Below are 18,001 nucleotides of genomic sequence, written 5' to 3' on the forward strand. Positions count from 1 at the left end.
GGAGAGCACGCAGCACAGCCAGCCGGGGGCCTGGCCGCTGTCTGCGTGGGGGCTCTGTGTCTGCCTCCGCAGAGACCCCCTGCGCTCGCTGCAGTCCCCGGGGCATGATCACAGCATCAGAATACTTTCCTGCGTGCGGTGGATAATAGCAGCCGAGGAACGGGCAAGGTCAGAGAAGCCCAAAACTTGATTATAACTGCTTGATCCGCACCTCACTCACTGCAGGGCAACCGACAGCCTTATCGTGTTATCCCTACGCATTAAAGAGACTTGACGTTATCCAGCTCCTCTGTGTTGGGCTGTATCTCTTGACCCTTCTGAATAATTGCCTTGAAATGCCAGTGCTGGTTTATTTTCTTTTTATATGTTACTGGAAGCTGGGAAGTGAATGTACAATGGACTATGTGCCATTATTGTCTGATTTCTATCTAAGATGCATTTGAGTTATTAGGGGATGAAGCAGCTCGGCGGTGACAGCATTGCCAAGGTGTTTTTTCCAGAAGGGATGGCTCTCCAGGGCAGCAGCAGGAGCCAGGCAGACAGGGGTGTGCCAGCCTGCCCTGAAAGGGAGCTGTGCCCTGGGGCTACCGCCCAGTTGCCCACCTGACATGGAAAAGCTCTGGGTTTGAGAGGGTACCACCAAGCGCTGTTGATGCTGCGGTTTGCCCAGCTCTCAGGAGCTCAGGGCAGGCCCCCAGCTCACTGCCCTCCTGCTGCAGGTGCCCCCAGCCGCGGGGTGGTGGCCCTGGCCCGAGCCACGGGCACCTCGGTGGCTCCAGGCACGGCCAGGACCGAAGCCTCCCTCCCTGCTGTGGCTGCGACCAGGCTGTTCCCAGCCACGAGCAGCTCGCCTGGGCACAGGCGTTCCCTCCAGGGGCCGGGCCGTGCTGTATTAAACACATATCTCCCTCCCGGATCTTGCTCCTCCCAACGCGCCCAGCTGTGCAATGGGAATAAACTGGTTGGTTGCCACAAAGCTCTGTGGCAGGGCGTTTGCTGACAGCAGCGGTGGGTGCAGCCCTTCTCCTTCTCTTAGGCACCATTTTGCCCTGGCTCTCTGAAGTATGTGGTGGTTTCTGACCTGATCTGGGTAAAACCCAAGGGGGCTGTTTCTCTGCGGCTGCTAAATGCTGGTGGACTGGGGGGAGTCAATGCAGGTAGCAGGTCCTGAGCGCCCCTGAAACCAAACCAGATACTACTACTGCTGAGCTGGAAGTGTCCCTGCTGTCCCCTCCCAGCTGGCCCGACCAGGCTGGCCCTTGAGATCTGACCTGGCAACGTGACTAACACCCTGTGAACTGGGCCACCTGGCCTGGCAGCGCGGCATCCCCTTTCCAGCTACACCATCCTGCTCTTGGGAGGCGGCAAGCAAGAGAGAAAAGCCTCTGGCACCGTGTTTACCCATTTATCTATGTAGATTTTCTGTTAGCCCCAGAGGAGCTCCAGCAGCCTGTTCCTCGCTCGCTGTTTCCTTCACTACCTCCGCACCAGGCACGCAGCGCGGGGCAGAGTCCACGCCAGCTCTCTGGTGCGGGAAGGATGTTTTAGAGCCTGGTGTGAACCTGCAGCCTGCATGCAGCAGGACTTGCTGCGTGATCTCATCAATGCTCATAAATAGCTAGTGGGTAGGGGACAAGAGCATGGGGCCAGACTCTTTCTGGTGGTGCCCAGTGACAGGACAAGGGGCAACGGGCGCAAACTGGAACACAGGGAATTGTGGCTGAAGACGAGGAAAAACTTATTTCCTTTGAGGGTGCCAGAGCCCTGTCACAGGCTGCCCAGAGAGGTGGTGGACTCTCCTCCGGAGGCATTCCAAACCTGTCTGGATATGTTCCTGTCCAACCTGCTCCGGGTGACCCTGCTTTGGCAGGGGGTTGGACGAGGTGATCATAGAATGGTTTAGGTTGGAATGGACCTCAAAGCCCACCCAGTGCCATCCCCTGCCCTGGGCAGGGACACCTTCCACTAGATCGGGTTGCTCCAAGCCCCGTCCAACCTGGCCTTGAACCCCTCCAGGCATGGGGCAGCCACAGCTTCTCTGGGCAACCTGGGCCAGGGGCTCACCGCCCTCAGAGTGAAAAATTTCATTCTGAGATCTAACCTAAACGTCCCCTCTTCCAGTTTGAAGCCATTCCCCCCCCTCCTCTCGCTACTTTGGCCTCCGAACGTCCCTTCCAACCCCAACCCTTCTGTGACTGTGTGATCTCGGAGCAGCTGATGCCCATCAAACCTCGCCTCGCCCCCCCCCGCCCAGGAAGCGCACACGCCCCGACCCCAATTGCAGCTGTGCAAAGGGGGCCAAGCACGTCCGGGGGGGCGGTGGGGAGCCCCCGGCCCTTTGTGTGCCGCTCCCGGCCGCCACCCTCCGCCCCAGCTCCGCTCGCCCCTCGCCCCCCCCCGCTCCCCCGGGCTCTCCCGCCGCCCCCCCGCCGGCGGCAGGCGCCGCCCCCGCCCCGCCCGGCCCGGCCCGCCCCGCTCCCCTTTGTGCAGCAGCCCCGCTCCGCGCACACACCGCGCCGCTCCGCGACCCCCCGCCGCCGCCCGGCGCAGCGGGGACCGACAGCCCGCACCGCTCCGCTCCGCTCCGCTCCGGCCCGAGAGCTCAGGTGGGTCCGGCCGACGGGGCGCCTCCGGCGGGGCCGGGGAGGGCGCGGCGGCGTGTCCCGCCCGGCTCGGGGGCGCTCGGCTCGGGGCTCCGCGTAGCGGGGCTCGGGGCATCGCCGCGCCGCGGCCCCGTTCTATCGGGGAAGCCGCCGGGGCACGGCACGCCCCGCCCTGCACCCCGGGCCGGATCGGTGCCCCGGGACGCCGCCTTGCGCCTCGGGCCGCCCGCATCCCCGGTCCTGGCGGCTGCCATGGCAACGCCCGGGTACCGTGGTTTCCCTCATCCCACCGTTGCCTGGTTACCGGCCCCCCGTGCTGGGAAGGGTGCCCCGGCGGACCAGCCGTCCCCACCGCGGGTAGACCCCGGGCACGCCCTGCCTCCCCCGGGTTGCCCCGGGCTGGCTGGGCTCCGTGGTGCGCGGGGAGCTCCGGGAAGAGGGAGGTAATCCTCCTCTCCGAGTGTTTGGCAGCGCTCTGGCTTCTGTTGTTAAATATTTTAGTAACGCCGTAGCGATACATAAACAGTGAAGTGCTTTATCCCGGGAAGGCGTACCAGAGGAAAGGAAGAGCGTGTCTCTCAGGGTGTGTAATTAATGCTTCCTGAAGAAACAGATATCAGAGTCCGTGTGGTGGAACTCGGATCTTGCAGGAATATTTCTGTGGGAGGGAAAGTGACAGGTGGTTCATGTGGATGTGAATAAGCTTTGCAGCATGAAAGAGCAGCCTCTCGGGAAAAGCTGCCTGCGGATTAGGACTTGAAGCGGTCCCCTGCACCCATTCCAGCAAGCCCGCAGTGCTCTGAGGTGCTCTTGGGTCCTGTTGGGATTTTTAGCCCCCCTGGGGTGCTTTCGCTCCCACTTTGGAATGAAGATGAGCCCAGAGAGCCCCTGCCCACATGCGGCAGGAGCGTGGTTCTGAGATGGAGTGATGGGGAGCGCGCGAGGGAAAGCTGCCAGCGTAGAGGGCAGTGGCTGCGGAGCCAGGCCACCTGTTAGAGCTGCCGGAGAGTCCCCTGTGCCTGTGAGGTGTGGGGCTGGCTACACCTTCTTGTGACACTTGTGTTTCACCCTCATCTTGGAATTTTAGCTGTCTCCTTGAAACTTACCCGTTTGGGTAATACACCGCGGAGAGTTGCGGTTTTGCCGTGAGTTTAGACTTTGGTGTTGAGGACGACTCCCCAGTGCAGCGAACTGGCAGCTTTGTGCCTGGTTGTTCCCCCATGTTTGCCTTTCGGGCTGTTTGTGTCTTTCCAAAGTGTAAAGAAAGAGGCCACCGAGTTCCATGGCCGTCATGTCACCGCACCTCCCGAGCACGGAGAAGGCACTGCTCGCCCCAGGCGGCATGGGGCATCCTGCTGAGGGGGCTGTGGCTGTCCCCGCTCACCACGTGCAGCCACAGCGGTGCTGGCAGGGACAAGGGCCGTGCCTGGTGGGGACTCCTGTTTGCCTTGCGATTGGCGGTGGTCGTGACTGACGGCAACAGCAAAGGAGCGACTGGAGAAAATGTCCGCTCTTTGATGCTCTGCTGTGCCTGGCAGTATTGTGGCACCCCGGGACACACGGCAGCTTGAAACAGCTTCTATTCAGTGCTTGCTGCTGCTCCGGATTTCTCTCGCCAGCGGGACCTGCCAGGTAACCTCTGCTTTTTGACTGCCTGTTGTATTCCCGTGGTGCTGACGCCCGGCCGTGCCCCGCTCAGCACGCGGAGCCCGGGCTTTGGCTGGGGTGTGGCGAGGGCTGGGTGTGGAGGGAGGACAGGACGGCTTGAGCAGGTGCAGGGCTTAGGTTTACAGCACCCGGTTATCTGTTAAGCAAACGAGGGGAGCTCAGGAGCAGCAGAGTGCCGACGGGAGGAGGTGGTGGTGGTGTTTACTGCTTCCCCGGTGCCGAGTGCTGGGTTCCCTGTCGGCTCTCCCAGTGCCAGTGCTGCTGGGTGGCCATTAGCTCGGAGGTCTGCCTCCAGTGAAGGGCAAGCCTCCGTTTTTTCATGCCTGCTGCTTCTTGTTTGGGGAAACGTGTATTGTCAGGGGTGGGCCGGGGACTGCCGGTGAGCCAGATGTGGCTGGGCAGCTTTGTCTGAGGCTCCTTGATGTTTTAGGGCTGGTCGCCCAGGGCTGGAAGAAGCCTTGCAGGAGGCAAGTTGAGTGCAGGGGTATGGGTGAGGGAGGCAGCATGGGGTGCGCTCAGAGCCTTGCTTAGCCGTGTTCAGCAATTCCCTGTGACCACGTGTTCCTGCAAGCATCGACCTGGTCAGGGCTGGTCCGTGGGGGTCCGTGTGAGAGTCTCGTCCAGGGCTGAAGCTCGGGTTCCTGCGGCTCCTGGAGAGGGTTTCCTTGGATTATCCTCTGGTTTGGGGAGGTACCCCAAACTTGGTCTTCTGTCCGGGCAGACTTTCAGTTGGCACCAAATTTGGGAAGTGCTGTCCACATCAGAATGGCGAGGGCTGGAAATCTCTCCTCTCTCATTTAGGAGCACGAGGTGTAACAACAGGCGCGTTAATAGCCAGATTGATGCTGACGTGAAATGGCAGAAGAGCCCATCTATGCATAGCTGGAAATGTCCATTCACACATGCACACTCTTAAATGCTCCAGGCAACTGAGCACTGCTGTCACGGTCTTGGGGGCTTTGCACAGAAAGTGGAGATTTTAACTAGGTCTGATCTTCGGGAGATGCCCTGAGGACTCCTGACGGAAGGAGGAGGCTGCCCAGCGTTAGGCTGTGATGGCTGAGACTTGACAGGGCTGATCTATGCAAAACAATGAAAAGGAAAGGGGGACTTCAAGATTCAGTGCCGTTACAAATTTACCTGCCTTGCTCTGGCATGATTTGTCATGCTACGGAGAGCTAATTGGTGGGCAGGAGAGACTGGGTCTGTCTGTGCGGATTTTCCCTCGTTCCTCTGTCTCGCACGCACGCTAACCCAGGGACACGCAGGATTGCAAGGAGGGATTATCCAGAAGCGGGAGGCTGGGGGAGGGCGGTGACTGTGCCTTGCACGGGGCGAGGCGTGTTGGCCACGAGCTCGGCAGGAAGGCAGCAGGGCAGTGAGTCACTCGGCCGGCTCCGGTGCCTGTCAGCTGCGCCCGCGTGGCTGCGGGTGGCTACCAGCTCTGGCTGCCCCAAGCCCAGCGTGGCGAGGGTGGCCCTGGTGCTGCCAGTGGCTGTGCTGGGCAGGATGGGACCGAGCCCCAGCCAGGCACTGCTCCTGGGGCTGCTAGCCACGGCTGGTGGCCCCAGGGGCCAGGCTGCGCTGGCTCCTCCGGCCCCAGGGCCAAGCAGGGCACCCCGGGGCAATGCTTCCCCAGGGCAGGGAGGGCATCCCTGGGCGTCTGGGTCCTGCCAGCGTCTGAGGACAAGGGTGGCTCTGTGGGCACCGCCTGCAAACCCTCACCACGGGGCAGGTCCAGCCCTGGCCACCTCTGTGGTGGTGCAGGGTCAGTCCCTCAGCCTGGGCTCGTCCCCATCCTACCAGAGAGGGGTTCGGGGAGAGCGCAGGTAACCCCCGAACAGCTCTCGCTCAGTCACGCAGATGGGGACGGAGGGGTAAATATTTGGTATATAAATATCTTCGGTGTAGAGTATCTTAAAACCGCAGATTGGTTTGAGGTGAGAGGGAAGGAGAGCTCCGGGCACCGCTGCCCCGCTTCCTGTGCCACTCTGCCGCTCTCCCTATTAAGGCAGATCTTGCAGTTCTAACAGGAAAAAAACATGTTTTGATTCGATTCGCGTGCGAAGTGCTCGGCGCTGCCCGTTCCCCCTGAGCTGTACGGGCGTGTGGCCGCTGGGTTTGGTGACTGCAAGCTTTGTGTCACTAATAATGGGGAGAAAGCGGCGAAAACGGCGCAGTGTGGGTGAGGAGCAGGCTGGGCTCGGGGCTCCGTCGCTCGTGGGGCAGCTGTTGTTTTTTCCGCTGCCTTTGTGTGAAAGCAGAGCTGGATTCAGCCTGGAGGGAGGGCAGGGAGCAGCGCCTTCCTGCCTCGGACACTGTGGGCTGAAGGCGCAAGCGAGGAAAACAGCAAAGCCCTTGCCACGTTTGCTCTTCCCGTTTTTATTTCGGCTCTGCGGAAAAGTGGGTGGGCCAGCATGAAACAACACAAAAAAAAAAACAACCTGTGGAGCTTCGCGAAGCATATGCTTCCTTGGAGGAGAAGTGGGCTCGTTTGCGCTCTGGAACGCTGTGTTTGTTTTCCTAGCAGGGACCCCGCCAATCCTGGTGGTTAACTTGCACGGAGAGAAGTCGTAGCGCACGGAAGCCTGCGAATTTTGGGAACTGAGTTAGAAAAACAAAGAACATATGTGTGTTGTGTGCTTGGCAACAAAAGTGAGCTCTGCCGCATGAAGCGCGAGGAGCCAAGAGCTGAGCGGGGGACTGGAAACACGGTCTGGGGCTGAGCAGGGCCCCAGCGCTGGGCAGCTGCGGAGAGCGGGGAGCGAAGCCTGCGCTGGGTCATGTTCCTTCTGTTCGTGCTGGCGAAGCACGCCCAGGCAGCCAGCCACGGGGCTCCTCTGGTTTCCGAGCTGCTCCGGGACCTGCCTGTCAGACCCTCGTGCCGCGGCAGGCAGGGCTGCCCGTGCTGTAAAACACCTTCCCGGGTGCCAACGGGAGCACCCCAAAATAGAAAAGGTGCGATGGGGAGGTGATTCGCACGTGAGGGGTGACTCAGGGTGAGAGCTGGTGCCTGCAGGAGCTGCAGGGCTGCGGGAGGGGAGCGTGCGGGGGGCGAGGGCACCCAGCCGGCCCCCCTGCACTCACAGCAAAGCTCAGCCGCAGGGACAGGGTCCCATGCACCTTGGCTGGGGTGTTGGGGCTCAGGGCAGGAATGGGACGGTTGTGAATAATGCAAAATTCCCGAGTGTGTGCTCCGGGGGATGTCGCTGAGCTGCTGCTACAATAGTAGTCAAATAGCAGCAAAATAAACAGTAAAAATCTGATTAATGGCTTCTTCAAAAAATGAAGGCATCATTAATGCACCATAAGAGCCAATTAATACTGTTCATCTAGCAACGGCATGTGCTGTATTGCATCTCCTTGTGCACGTACAACACCCTCGTATCGGGTAATGACACTGATTTTGCGCTGGCAGCCTCGGCAGTAAGGAGATAAAGGACATGAGATAAAGGACGCGGGGAAAATGCTCAGCTAGAAGTTACTGTATCACCAGCTGTTGGGTTCTTTGTACATGTTTCTAAGACCTGGTAATTATCCAGAATTACGTGCCTCAGCAAACGGGAGGGCTTGTCTGGGCACAGGGAGCCAGCGGCACGCTCCAGCGCGGCGTGGCAGCGCAGCCCCGCGCCGCACAATGGCAGCGGCAGCTGCAGGCGAGGGAAATTAAACCCTCCAGCGTTCAGATAAAACACGTTTACTTCAAAATGACAAGACGTGGAAGGGGAGGGAAGGACGTGGATTATCATGGGAGGCAACTTGTCCTGATGAATGCGTCGGGTTCTGGAAACGTGCTCCCCACGTTAGCAGGTGCTGGAGGCTCCATCCCTCCGCAGGCGCAATGGGAGCTGGCTCCTGACGGCAGCATCGGGAGCAGCCATGGGGCGAAATGCCGCTGGGGCCAGCTCGGGCAGGCTGGTGGGCACTGATGAGCCTTCCCTGGGCACCTCCACAGCACAAGCTGGGACGAGGAGCCGCAGCGGGATCTGGGGGACCACAGTGCCCCGAGGAGCCGGGCCGGGGCAGCCGAGCTGCCTGTCCCCGTGGCTGGCAGGCGGGGTGGGCTGGGATTGAGGTCGCATCCAAATCAGGTCAGGCTCTGGAGGGGCTGAATAGCAGCACGCTGGGGATCTGCATCCATCCGCTAGCTGAATTCCTGCTCTGTCGAGGGCCCCTTTCTTATCGGCACTAATCCAGCGCAGCAGCTGCAGCAGCTCTGTAGCACTCGGTGCTATCAGTGCTGTGCAGGGCGTGCGATAACCTCCCCCTTCCTCTCCTGCGCCAGCAGCGAGCCCTCCTCGCGCTCCCGCACCATGTATGGCCACCCAGCCCTGTCATCGGGCTGCGTAGTGACTGCCTGGCAGCCGCCGAGCACAAACCAGCCGAGCCCGGCGGGCGGGCGGCCGGGGAGGCAGTGTCCACCCTGCCTCTGTGCTCCCCAGCCCCCCGGCTCGCTCCCTCGACGGAGACGCGTCTGCCAAGCCCTCTCCTCCTGGCAAGAGGTGTGTCCCCCGCACGCAGCCACCCGCTGGGAAGGGACGGCTGGGTCCGCAGTGCCCTGGGCCAGCTGTCAGGACGGAGGGCAACCTGGCCCCTCGGGAGGAGGAGAAAGGATGCTCGTGCCGGCCCCGCTGTGCTCGGGGCCAGTTAATAGGTAGCGTGTGTGCTGGCAGGGCTCTCCCTTTGCAGAGTGGCGGTGCCTGGTGTTGGCTGGTCCCGAGGGTGCCCATCCCAGATGGGTGCAGCAGCAGCTCAGGGCACGGAGGTGTGCAGCCCCGAGCTGGCAGGGAGCGTCACAGCCCGTTGTTACGCCCAGGCTGAGACCTTGAGACGGGGCCGTGCTCCCGAGGGTGCCCCCGGTGTGTGGGTGCTTGTGAAGGGGCAGGGGGAGGCTTGGGGGCGAGGGGGGACCGAGGGCTATTGAAGGTCTCACTGCCGCAGGTGAGCGTGGGGAGCTGGGAGGGGCAAGTGCAGCTTCCAGCTCGGGTCCCACCAGGACCACTGGCCTCATTGTAGGAATGTGCTGTAATTGCTATGCTAATTGGGACAAATTAAAGTATGCTCTGGGTGAAGGGCACAGTACTGACCTTGATGGAGAGATCACAGCCCTTGTGCTGGCCCCGTTGCCTGCAGTGCAACCTTGCGACCGCACTGAGAACTGTGCCGGGAGCAGAGCCAGCGGTGGAGAGGTGGTCGAAAATATGCCACAGCACCCCGCAAAAAGTCTGTCTCTCTGCTCAGACCCTTCCCCTCCTTTGCACCCGTGAGCCGCTGTGTGCCTGTCGGGCTGGGTGCGGCTATGGCCAGCCTGGCTCCCTCTCCCAGTGTGGGCTGCAGGGGCTGTGCACAGTCGGGCACCGTTGTCTGTGGTCCCTCCTGTGCCCCCCAGCCCCGTCACGGTGCCCTCCACCAGCCACCCGGGTGCTGACCCCGCTTCTCCCCTCTCTCGCAGCAGCCATGGAGGCAGCGCTGATCTTCCTGTGCTCCCTGCTGGTGCCGGTGGCAGTGGCAGATGGTAGGTGTCAAGTGTTTTCCGCATAGAGGAGGTGGCAGGGGCACGGGAAAAGGCTGTGGGGCCCCAGAGGACAGCCGCCCCTCTGATCCAAGGGGGCTGGAGTGGTGTAGGGGCAGCGGGGGGCTGCAGGGGCTCACCTCACACCCCTTGTCTGCTTATTTCCAGTGGCCACCCAGGAGAAGGAGGAGGACCCCTTCAACTATGGTGAGCATCGCTGGGCATGGGTGTGCAGGCAGGGACACGTGTGCCTGTGCCATGGGGAGCAAAAGAGGCTGGCCCCTTCCCTCAGCCCGGCAGGAACAAGGCGCTCTGTCTCTTCCCCCCAGATTACCAGAGCCTGAGGATCGGAGGGCTGGTGTTTGCCGTGGTCCTGTTCACTGTCGGCATTCTCCTTATACTCAGTAAGTTTGAGACCGGGTGGGTGCTGGGCGCGGGGGGTGGCTGTCGGGAAAGGCCATGGCCGGTTCCCACTTTGCCCACGCTCACGGTGTTTCTCTCCCCTTGCAGGCAGGAGCTGCAGGTGCAGTTTCAACCAGAAGCCCAGGTGAGTGGGGGCAGGATCTGCCTTGGAGAGCCTCTCTGCCCCGTGCTCAGCTCTCCCCGGGCTCCCTGGCTGCGGTCCCTCGGCATCCCTTTCAGGTGCCTGGTGCCCAAAGTGGAGGGATGCTCTGCTGCGGGCCTCCTGGGTGGCACAGCTCCCAGGGCACCTTCCTCAGCGTGTCCCTGTGCTCTGGGGCATCCCACCCCTGGGGTGGGGTGCTGGTCCCACCCGCTCTCACCGTGCACCTCTTCTTGCAGAGCTCCGGGGGACGAGGAGGCTCAGGCTGAGAACCTGATCACCTCAAACGGTAAGGTCACCTGTCCCATGCTGTGTGTCCTCTGCCGCTGCTTCTGGGTTGCACCTGCCTGCCTGCCGAGCATCCAGCTGTGGGCAGGCACTGCAACCCCTCTGCCCTTCCCTTTGCAGCGACGGGAGCACAGAAAGCGGAGAACTGAACGAGAGCCATGCGGTGAGTCCCGGGGCTGCCGCGGACCGGCCCAGGCCAGCGTGAGTGGTGGCACCAGGGCTGTCACAGCCTCAGTGCTGGGAAGGAAGGGAGGGGTGGCCGGGGCTGCATGCGGGGGGGCGACTCCGGGGCTCCCAGTAGACCAGTCTGCTGGGACTGGGCGGCTCTGCATCCCCAGCACGGTGCAGGAGCGAGCACTGGCAGAGAAACATGCAGTGCTGGCGAGGTGCCGGGTGTCCCATGCTCGGCCAGCCCCACTCAGCCCAGCAGGAAAAGGAAGCATCTGTCCGGATTTTCCCTTGCATTGCGTTTCCTTCCCTTGTGCTCCTCCACCCCGAAGTGGCTTTATTTTTAGGGCCTCCAGAGAGCTGAGTGTGAGTTCCCCGGGGCTCCTCGCCTGCAGCCAGAGTTGCCCCAAGCTCCTGGGCTGTTGGGAGCCGGGGAACCGCTGGAGCCCGTGCTGGGGCGAGCGTGGTTTGTGCTGCTGGTGGACGAGCCCCACGCAGGGCAAGGCGGCGGCGCTGCTCCCGGCCTGACTCGCTGCTCTCCTCCCCACGCAGACCCAGAGACCCCGGGACAGATGCTCGGACCGCAGATGCCAGTGGCCTGCGAGGAAACTGCAATCGCAGCAGCAGGTCCCTCTAAGGAGACGCGAAGCTGCTGTGTCTGTGTTACCCTCTGTACTTCAGCACCGGTTCTCTGTTTACTAACCCGACTAAACTCCGCTCCCGTCCTCTCTGCCTCCAGTGGTGTGTAATGTTGATGTGAGATGATCATTACCTCTAGGGCTAGTCGTTGCTGATGTTGTAATAGTGACTTTCTCTTCACCTTTCTCGTGCTGTGCGTGTGATTCGGGCTCTGTACGACTGGCAGGCGCTGCCCCCCCAGCCCGGGCAGGGGACCCGCAGGGCGGCACAGAGCCTGCTGCAGCCCCGGGGGACCCCTGCGTCCCCGCACCCGCAGTGGGGGGCTCGTGGGTCACCCCGGCTGGCTTTGGGCAGGGCTCGGGGACCAGTCGAGCGTTCTTGGGGCTTGCCCAGCGTGACTCTGGGCCGCGCGTTGCCATTTCAGCAATAATCCTCCTGCGCGCCCCCAGCCCAAAGGCAGCCGCGGTGGGGGGGGTGAGTCAGGGGGGACATCCCGCAGCTTGACCGCCCCAGGTGGTGGCACCTGCCTGCAGGATTTAGGGCTCCCCTTTCTCGCCTGCTTGGTGTGCCCCCTTCGTGTCCCTGGCTAAAACCACGCCGTCCCTGCGGGATGCTGTTTTAAACATGAGGAAATGCTGTGGTGGCCGAGAAGCCCATGAAATCCCCCAGCACGGTGACACTGTGAAAGAGGGCGGCTGCGCAGCGGTGACCCTGCTAACCAGCACAAACCAGCTCCTCGCCAGCGCTCTGCCGGCCCGCAGACAGAGGCGGGCAGGTTCAACAGTCTCTGAGGGCTAAAGAGAAACACGGACTGAATTAAAGATCCTGTCCTTGCTTGTCTTGGGCAGGGAAAGGGCAGCGGCGTTTCCTCCCGGTGCTCCCTGCCCTTCCTGATGCCTCGTCACTCCCTGTGCCGTGGTCCGGGACACGGCCACCCGCGTCAGTGCTGCGTGTCGTCCCGTGGCGATTACATGTCGTCAGCCCCCTGATGCCACCTGCCCCTTCGCCCCGCAGAGCAGCAGTGAGCGATGCACAGGGCTTTGCAGTGGCGACGTGACGGCTCTGGAGGGGCTGAGCCCAGAGTCCATCGTCACCTCGTGTCCGCTGGTGGGTCGGAGGCAAACCTGTGAGTCTGGCCCCTTCCCCAAGCCCCTGGGCAAGAAAAACCATGCCCTCAGCTGAGGCTGGGGACCACCGGCTTAGTTGTGGGCACTTGCCAAAGCAGGGTCAGCCTGGGCAGCAGTGGGGGATGTCCAGGGCTGCACTGAAACATGTCAGAGCGCCGTCCACATGTTCTTGTCCTCCAGGATGGTTTGGAGAGGGGGTTTCTGCTATGCCTACCCCACCGCGGTGGCCCTGCCTCCAGCGTGGGCTGTGTCCCTGTGTGCTTTGCATCCCTCGGCGGGACTGGGAAGCACTCTCTGTCCCATCTGGGTGAGGCAGAGGGACTGTGTCTCCGGTACTGCGTCCCTTGCCTTCCCCCCGGCCATGGCAGAGAGCTCTGCTCCCCTTCTGCAGAGCAGCCCCCGCGCAGCCCGGCCCCTCGGTGTCAGCTCTCTGCGTGTCCCGCGTCGGAGTGCCCGTGGTGTCTGTAGTGTGCTCTTGGTGTTAACACGAAACAAAGAAATCCCTGTGGTGTGTAGAAATGGCAAAATCCTGACTGTTGTAAAATAAACTGAGCTATTGTGTTTCCTTTTAAATAGGCGAGTGTGCTGCTGTGGTGAAGCACTGGTGTGTTCCGTGCTGTGACCTAAAAGGGGGGGAAAGGAATAAAATATCGTTTCTATCGGTGCCTGGCTGCGTCGTCTCAAGGGCCGTGGCATTTCCAGGGCTCGGGGAGAGGCTGCGGGATGGGGACGAGGGCCGTGGCTCTGCTGGGGAGGGTGGCTTGGCGAGCTGGCGAGTGGCTTCCCACGCTGTCCCGCGGCGGAGGGGAGCAGTGGCAGCGCATCCCCCCGGCCAGCACAGATGGGCTTTGTGCTAGCAGCGGCGGGCTCTCCCATTCCCCCCTCCCCGCCGCCCTCTTTTCTGCAGCCAGCAGCATTTTCAACAATGGCCAGCCACCCTGTGAAGGGAGTGTGGGAGCGGCCAGCCCCGAGGGATGCGGGCACAGAGCCCCCTTGTCCCCTGGCCTTTCAGGAGCTTGTGTGACAGCCACTGGTGCGCTGACGGAGGGGGATGCTGGGCACCGTCTCAGCTCCGTGACGGCAGGAGGGCCCCACGCAGCACCCTCCCAGGGCTTGGCTTCACCCCGCGGTGCCGGAGCTGATGCCGAGGGGAGAGGTCCCTGGGGCAGGCTCCCCCCGGCCACCGCAGCGCTGATGGGCTTGGGCGCGTGACTGCCGCTTGCTGATTGCCAGATTAGAGCAAACTGGAGTGAACAGCCCTCCTGGCAGCCGGCCTCGCCACCCGGGGCTGGCGGCACAGCCCCCAGGGGCGCAGCGTCCTGGTACCCACAGCCGGGCAGGGATGCACCGCGGGCATTGCTGTGCTGGGGGGCTGCACGGACCCCCCACATGGCTTGACACCGGGCCGGGAGGCACTGAGATGGCTTTTGTGGGGACCTGCAGGGACAGGGCATGCTGCCCGCTTCTCTCCAGCAAAAGGCAGTTGCAGCCCGTCCCTGAGCCCATCCCTCTGCCTCCCGCCTCGGGCTCGCCTCCGCCGTGGGAGGTGAAGCCCAGCTAGCCTCATGTTTGGAAAGCTGGGACAGGGACACCGGTGGCTCCAGGGTGCCCAGTCCCCGCCGGCTGGCACGGTGGGTGCGTACCCTGCCCTCCCCTCCCGGGCCTCCTTCCCAAGGGTGGGCGGGAGCCCTGCGCCTCCCCTCGTGACTGCGATAAACATTACACCGCGGCCGTTAATGTTTAATGAGGTTTGTCTCCCAATTAATGTGCTTTCCCGCGGGCGCCCGCTCCCAGAGCGAGACACCCGCCGGACGACACACCGAGGCGATGGGTGATGGTAAGGGTGTTGCGGGGAGCGGGGCGGGCGGCAGGCACCTGCAGCCAGCACCCTGCTCGGGCCACCCGAAAGGGGCTTCCCTGGGGGGGGCATCCCCGTGGGAGGCACAGGGCCAGTCCCTCCTGCCACGCTGGAGCCTCCACGGGGGAAGGTTGTGGAAGATTTGGGGGAGATGCGGGGATGAATCCCCAGAGCTCTGCAGCCCGCTGGCGCATCGGTGCCAGCTGGTGTTTGGCTTCTCGAGGGCATTCCTCCTTCCAAACGGCTCCAGGCAGAGGGACGCGCAGTCAGGTAAGGTGGCTCGAGCAGTAACATGCAGCCGTCAGACAGATGAGCCTGCCGGTATGGAGCTGCCAGGACGCACCCCGGTGCGAGGTGTCAGCCCGAGGGGTTCTTTGGCCGCGGGAGCAGAGCCATTGCTGCCCTGACGAGTCCGATGGGCAGCAGCACTTCCCGAGGGCACTGTGAAAGCTGCTCTGCCGGCGGCGCAGCCTTAGCAAATAGCGACCAGCTGCTGCAAATAACGGAGCCAGGTGCCCGTCTGCAGCTTCACCTGGAGCTCGAAGACTCCCGTGGATCCTGTGAATGCATCCTGCGAAGGCACCGTGAACTTTAAACTTCCTGGGGTCAAACGCAGGAATTTGGGAATCCGTTACGGGCTCAGCTAGACCTTAAGGAAGTCAGAGTCCTCTTGCTGGCGGTCTTCATCTTTCCCACCTCACCGCCCTGTCCAGGCACCCACCACAAGCCCAAGCCCTGGCTCTCACTTGGGTTTCTCCTCTTTTCCAGAGCAAGCGCCCGAGCAGGGCCTGGACAGGTTCAGCTACGGTGAGTGTGTGCCCCGTGCACCCCAGGGGCTGCAGGATGGGCAGTCCCCCCACATGGCTGCCCACGGGCTCTGCCCCTGGCCGGCCTGACGCCTGCTCGGCTCTCCTCCTCCTCCCCAGACTATGAGACCATCCGCAACGGGGGGCTCATCTTCGCCATCGTGGCTTTTGTCGTAGGGCTTCTCATCATCCTCAGTAAGTGCCTCGGGTGGGCTGGACGCCCCCTGCGGCTCTGTTCCCCTGCGCGTGGTCCCTTCTCCGCTCACCTCCCTCCTCGCCCCGCACCAGGGACTGGCCGGGTGCTGGGATGGGGGGCCACTGACCCGGCCCCACCACGCGAGGGGTGGGCATCGCCCGCAGCCGGGGCTGCCTGGGAAATTTCCATCTAGGCAAGCTCCCAACAGACAGCGAGTTGGGAGGGAGACCGCATAAATATTTAGCGTTTCCCTGCCAGCGTCAAGGCTTCAGAGGGAAGGTCACTAATTAAAAATAGCAGAGAAAACTCTGACATTTCCAGAGTGAGAAACCAGCTTTCCCAGAGCCCTCGGACCTCGGCAGCTCCCAGAGAGAGCGGTGCCGAGCGTGCAGGGCACCCTGCACCCTGCCCGTGCCTACAGGCACTGCCCACCTCGCTCCGCGGGGCCGGGGGCGGCCGCAGCATCGCAGCTGCACACAGTGACGTATCCCAGTGGTTTTAGTGAGAAAGATAAGAAAAACTGCCTGCATTTGCAATCGTGGGAGCAGCTTAGGGAGAAAGACAGACATCCAAGAGGGCTCTGCTGGCTAGTGCTTTGCTGGGCAGTGCCAGGAGCTGAAGCTTTAGGGTCTGGGGTGGCGCAGGGGGATCTGGCCGGGCAGCGCGGCTGAACTGGGGGCTGGGAGGCAGCACGTGGGGTCGGTGTCTCCCCACACCGGTGGGAACCATGCAGAAGACCAGCCCTGGCATGGAGGCAGGGGTCTCGGAGCTTCCCGCAGGAGCCAAATCCGGTGGTCCCTGCTGAGGGGACGAGCCCGGGGGCCGGAGTGCCAAACCGGAGCAGAGAGGGACAGGTGAGACGGGGCAGGGGGGGAAGGGTCTAGCCACGAGAGGTCTCAGTCACTCCTCTTGCCCCCAGGCCAGCGGTTCCACTGCGGAGGGAAGAAGAAGAGGAGGTAGGTATTGCACGGTTTTAAGGCAGCCTCATCTCTCCTCCCTGTCCTAGTCCTGCTAGCTGAAAGGGCTGGGGTCTCGGCTCGTACTCCCGTCTCATCCGTGTCGCCCAGTGTAACGTGTCTCCCCTCGCTTTTTGCTCCACAGACAAGGAAATGAGGAAGACCTGTAGCTGCAGGTAGGTTGCAGGAGGATGCACCCAGCTGGCAGCCAGGATCCCTGGGTCTGCCTGTGCCGGGCAGCGATGCTTCAAGGCACCCCTGCTTCAGGGAAGTACCTGCGTGGGAGTTTGTCTCGGGAGGAGAGGAGCTAGGACACACTGGCCTCTGTGGCCGTGTAACCCTCCCACTCTCTCTGGTTTCAGAGATGCCATGCCGCCGTGGAAGCAGAGCTTCATCCGAAGCAGAGAAGGCCACCCCTTGCCCCGCTCCAGTGGATCCATTTACCCTGCTCACCCCAGGCCAGGCCAGAACGCAAATTGCCCTCGTGCTTTCCCCTCTGTTAGATCCAGCAAGAGTTTCGTGGCTAATAAAGTTCAAGCTGAGAGAGGTTAAACTTTGTGCCCAAGGCATTTGAATCGCCCACGCTCCTGGCTCGGCACCAATGACTTTTCTGCCCTGCGGACATCTTCCAACACAGACCCGGGAAAAGTTTCCGCTGGCTGCTCCGCACACACAGAGCAGGGAGCAGCCGCCATCTCCACCCTGGCTTTGCAGCGGGGTGTGCGGAGGGAGGGAGGGACCCTCCTGCTCCGGCCACCCCGGCTGCTTCGAGGAATCACCCCTCTGGCTGCAGGTGCCCGAATCCCGCGGCACATGCCCGTCCCCGGGGTACCCAGCGAGGGGTTTGCCCCCCTGCCCCGCTGCGCAGGCTGCGGGGCTGCTCGGGTGCCCCCGTGGGTGCCTGCTGTTTTTGGGGGGGCTGGTTATCCGCTTGCGTTCTCGGAGCGCTCGATCCGGGCGGCCTCCTTGGGCACAAACCGGGCTGGGAGGGCGCGTCCAGCTCTGTGGCTTCACAGCCTCCATCAGCTTCGGATACAGACGGAAACACCCCTTTTTTAAAAAAAAACAGAGACAAACAAAAAAAAAACCCAACAGAAAAGGAAGAAAACTCTGCGGCGATTGGGCGGCGAGCGAGGAGGGAGGGTCACCCGGGCGAGCGCGGGCGAGCCGGGCCGATACGGACACCTAGCGACCAGCCGGGCAACCCCGCCGCCGGCTCCGCTGGCCCCCGGAGCCCCCCGGGCCCCGTCCCCGGCGGCGTCGCGGTGGGGATCGCAGGGGCGGCGGCAGCGGGGCGCCGGCCCCCGGAGGACTTTGCTCCCCTCCCTTTGCCAGGGCAGGTTTTGGGCGAGAAACAGCGGGTTGCGGGTCCCTGCGGGCAGCGGGGCCGGAGCGGGGAGCCCGCAGGAGCCCCCCGAGCGGGGATGGGTCCCTAAGGGCTCTTGCCCAGCCTCGGGTGTTCCTCGCTTTGGCTGAAGCCCCTGCTGGGTTCGCAGCCCCGCGGGGGCCCGGCCGTGCGCTGCTCTGTGCTCGGGACGCCCAGCCGTCCTGGCGGAGGAGAAACCGGCTCGCCTGCTCCGTTTGGGCTTCACTTGAGGTCAGACGCTGACAGTAAAAT

At 62.7% G+C, this 18,001-nt stretch overlaps 2 protein-coding genes across 13 annotated transcripts; both read left to right on the forward strand.

Annotated features, from left to right (window-relative positions):
• Positions 1 to 2,421: 2,421 nt before the first annotated feature.
• On the forward strand, positions 2,422 to 13,230 carry FXYD6 (FXYD domain containing ion transport regulator 6). Of its 12 annotated transcripts, none has more exons than XM_074560928.1 (8): positions 2,422 to 2,606; positions 9,724 to 9,786; positions 9,952 to 9,990; positions 10,113 to 10,187; positions 10,294 to 10,330; positions 10,585 to 10,634; positions 10,754 to 10,796; positions 11,354 to 13,230. In XM_074560928.1, the coding sequence occupies exons 2-7, from the start codon at positions 9,729 to 9,731 to the stop codon at positions 10,780 to 10,782; spliced, it is 288 nt and encodes a 95-aa protein (XP_074417029.1). In that variant the 5' UTR covers positions 2,422 to 2,606; positions 9,724 to 9,728; the 3' UTR covers positions 10,783 to 10,796; positions 11,354 to 13,230. The 12 variants fall into 12 exon arrangements, 7 of the variants coding, with proteins under 7 accessions (XP_074417029.1, XP_074417023.1, XP_074417026.1 ...); XR_012584029.1 differs by having other exon boundaries at positions 2,470 to 2,606; positions 9,727 to 9,786; positions 10,754 to 10,834; XM_074560922.1 differs by having other exon boundaries at positions 2,470 to 2,606; positions 9,727 to 9,786.
• Positions 13,231 to 14,295: 1,065 nt separating this feature from the next.
• Positions 14,296 to 16,936, forward strand: FXYD2 (FXYD domain containing ion transport regulator 2). The gene is made up of 6 exons (XM_074560929.1): positions 14,296 to 14,404; positions 15,194 to 15,232; positions 15,352 to 15,426; positions 16,347 to 16,383; positions 16,529 to 16,559; positions 16,746 to 16,936. The coding sequence occupies exons 1-5, from the start codon at positions 14,311 to 14,313 to the stop codon at positions 16,551 to 16,553; spliced, it is 270 nt and encodes an 89-aa protein (XP_074417030.1). The 5' UTR covers positions 14,296 to 14,310; the 3' UTR covers positions 16,554 to 16,559; positions 16,746 to 16,936.
• The last annotated feature ends 1,065 nt before the right edge of the window (positions 16,937 to 18,001 follow it).

The sequence above is a fragment of the Larus michahellis genome, chromosome 17 (assembly GCF_964199755.1).
Source record: "Larus michahellis chromosome 17, bLarMic1.1, whole genome shotgun sequence".
NCBI lineage: Eukaryota > Metazoa > Chordata > Aves > Charadriiformes > Laridae > Larus > Larus michahellis.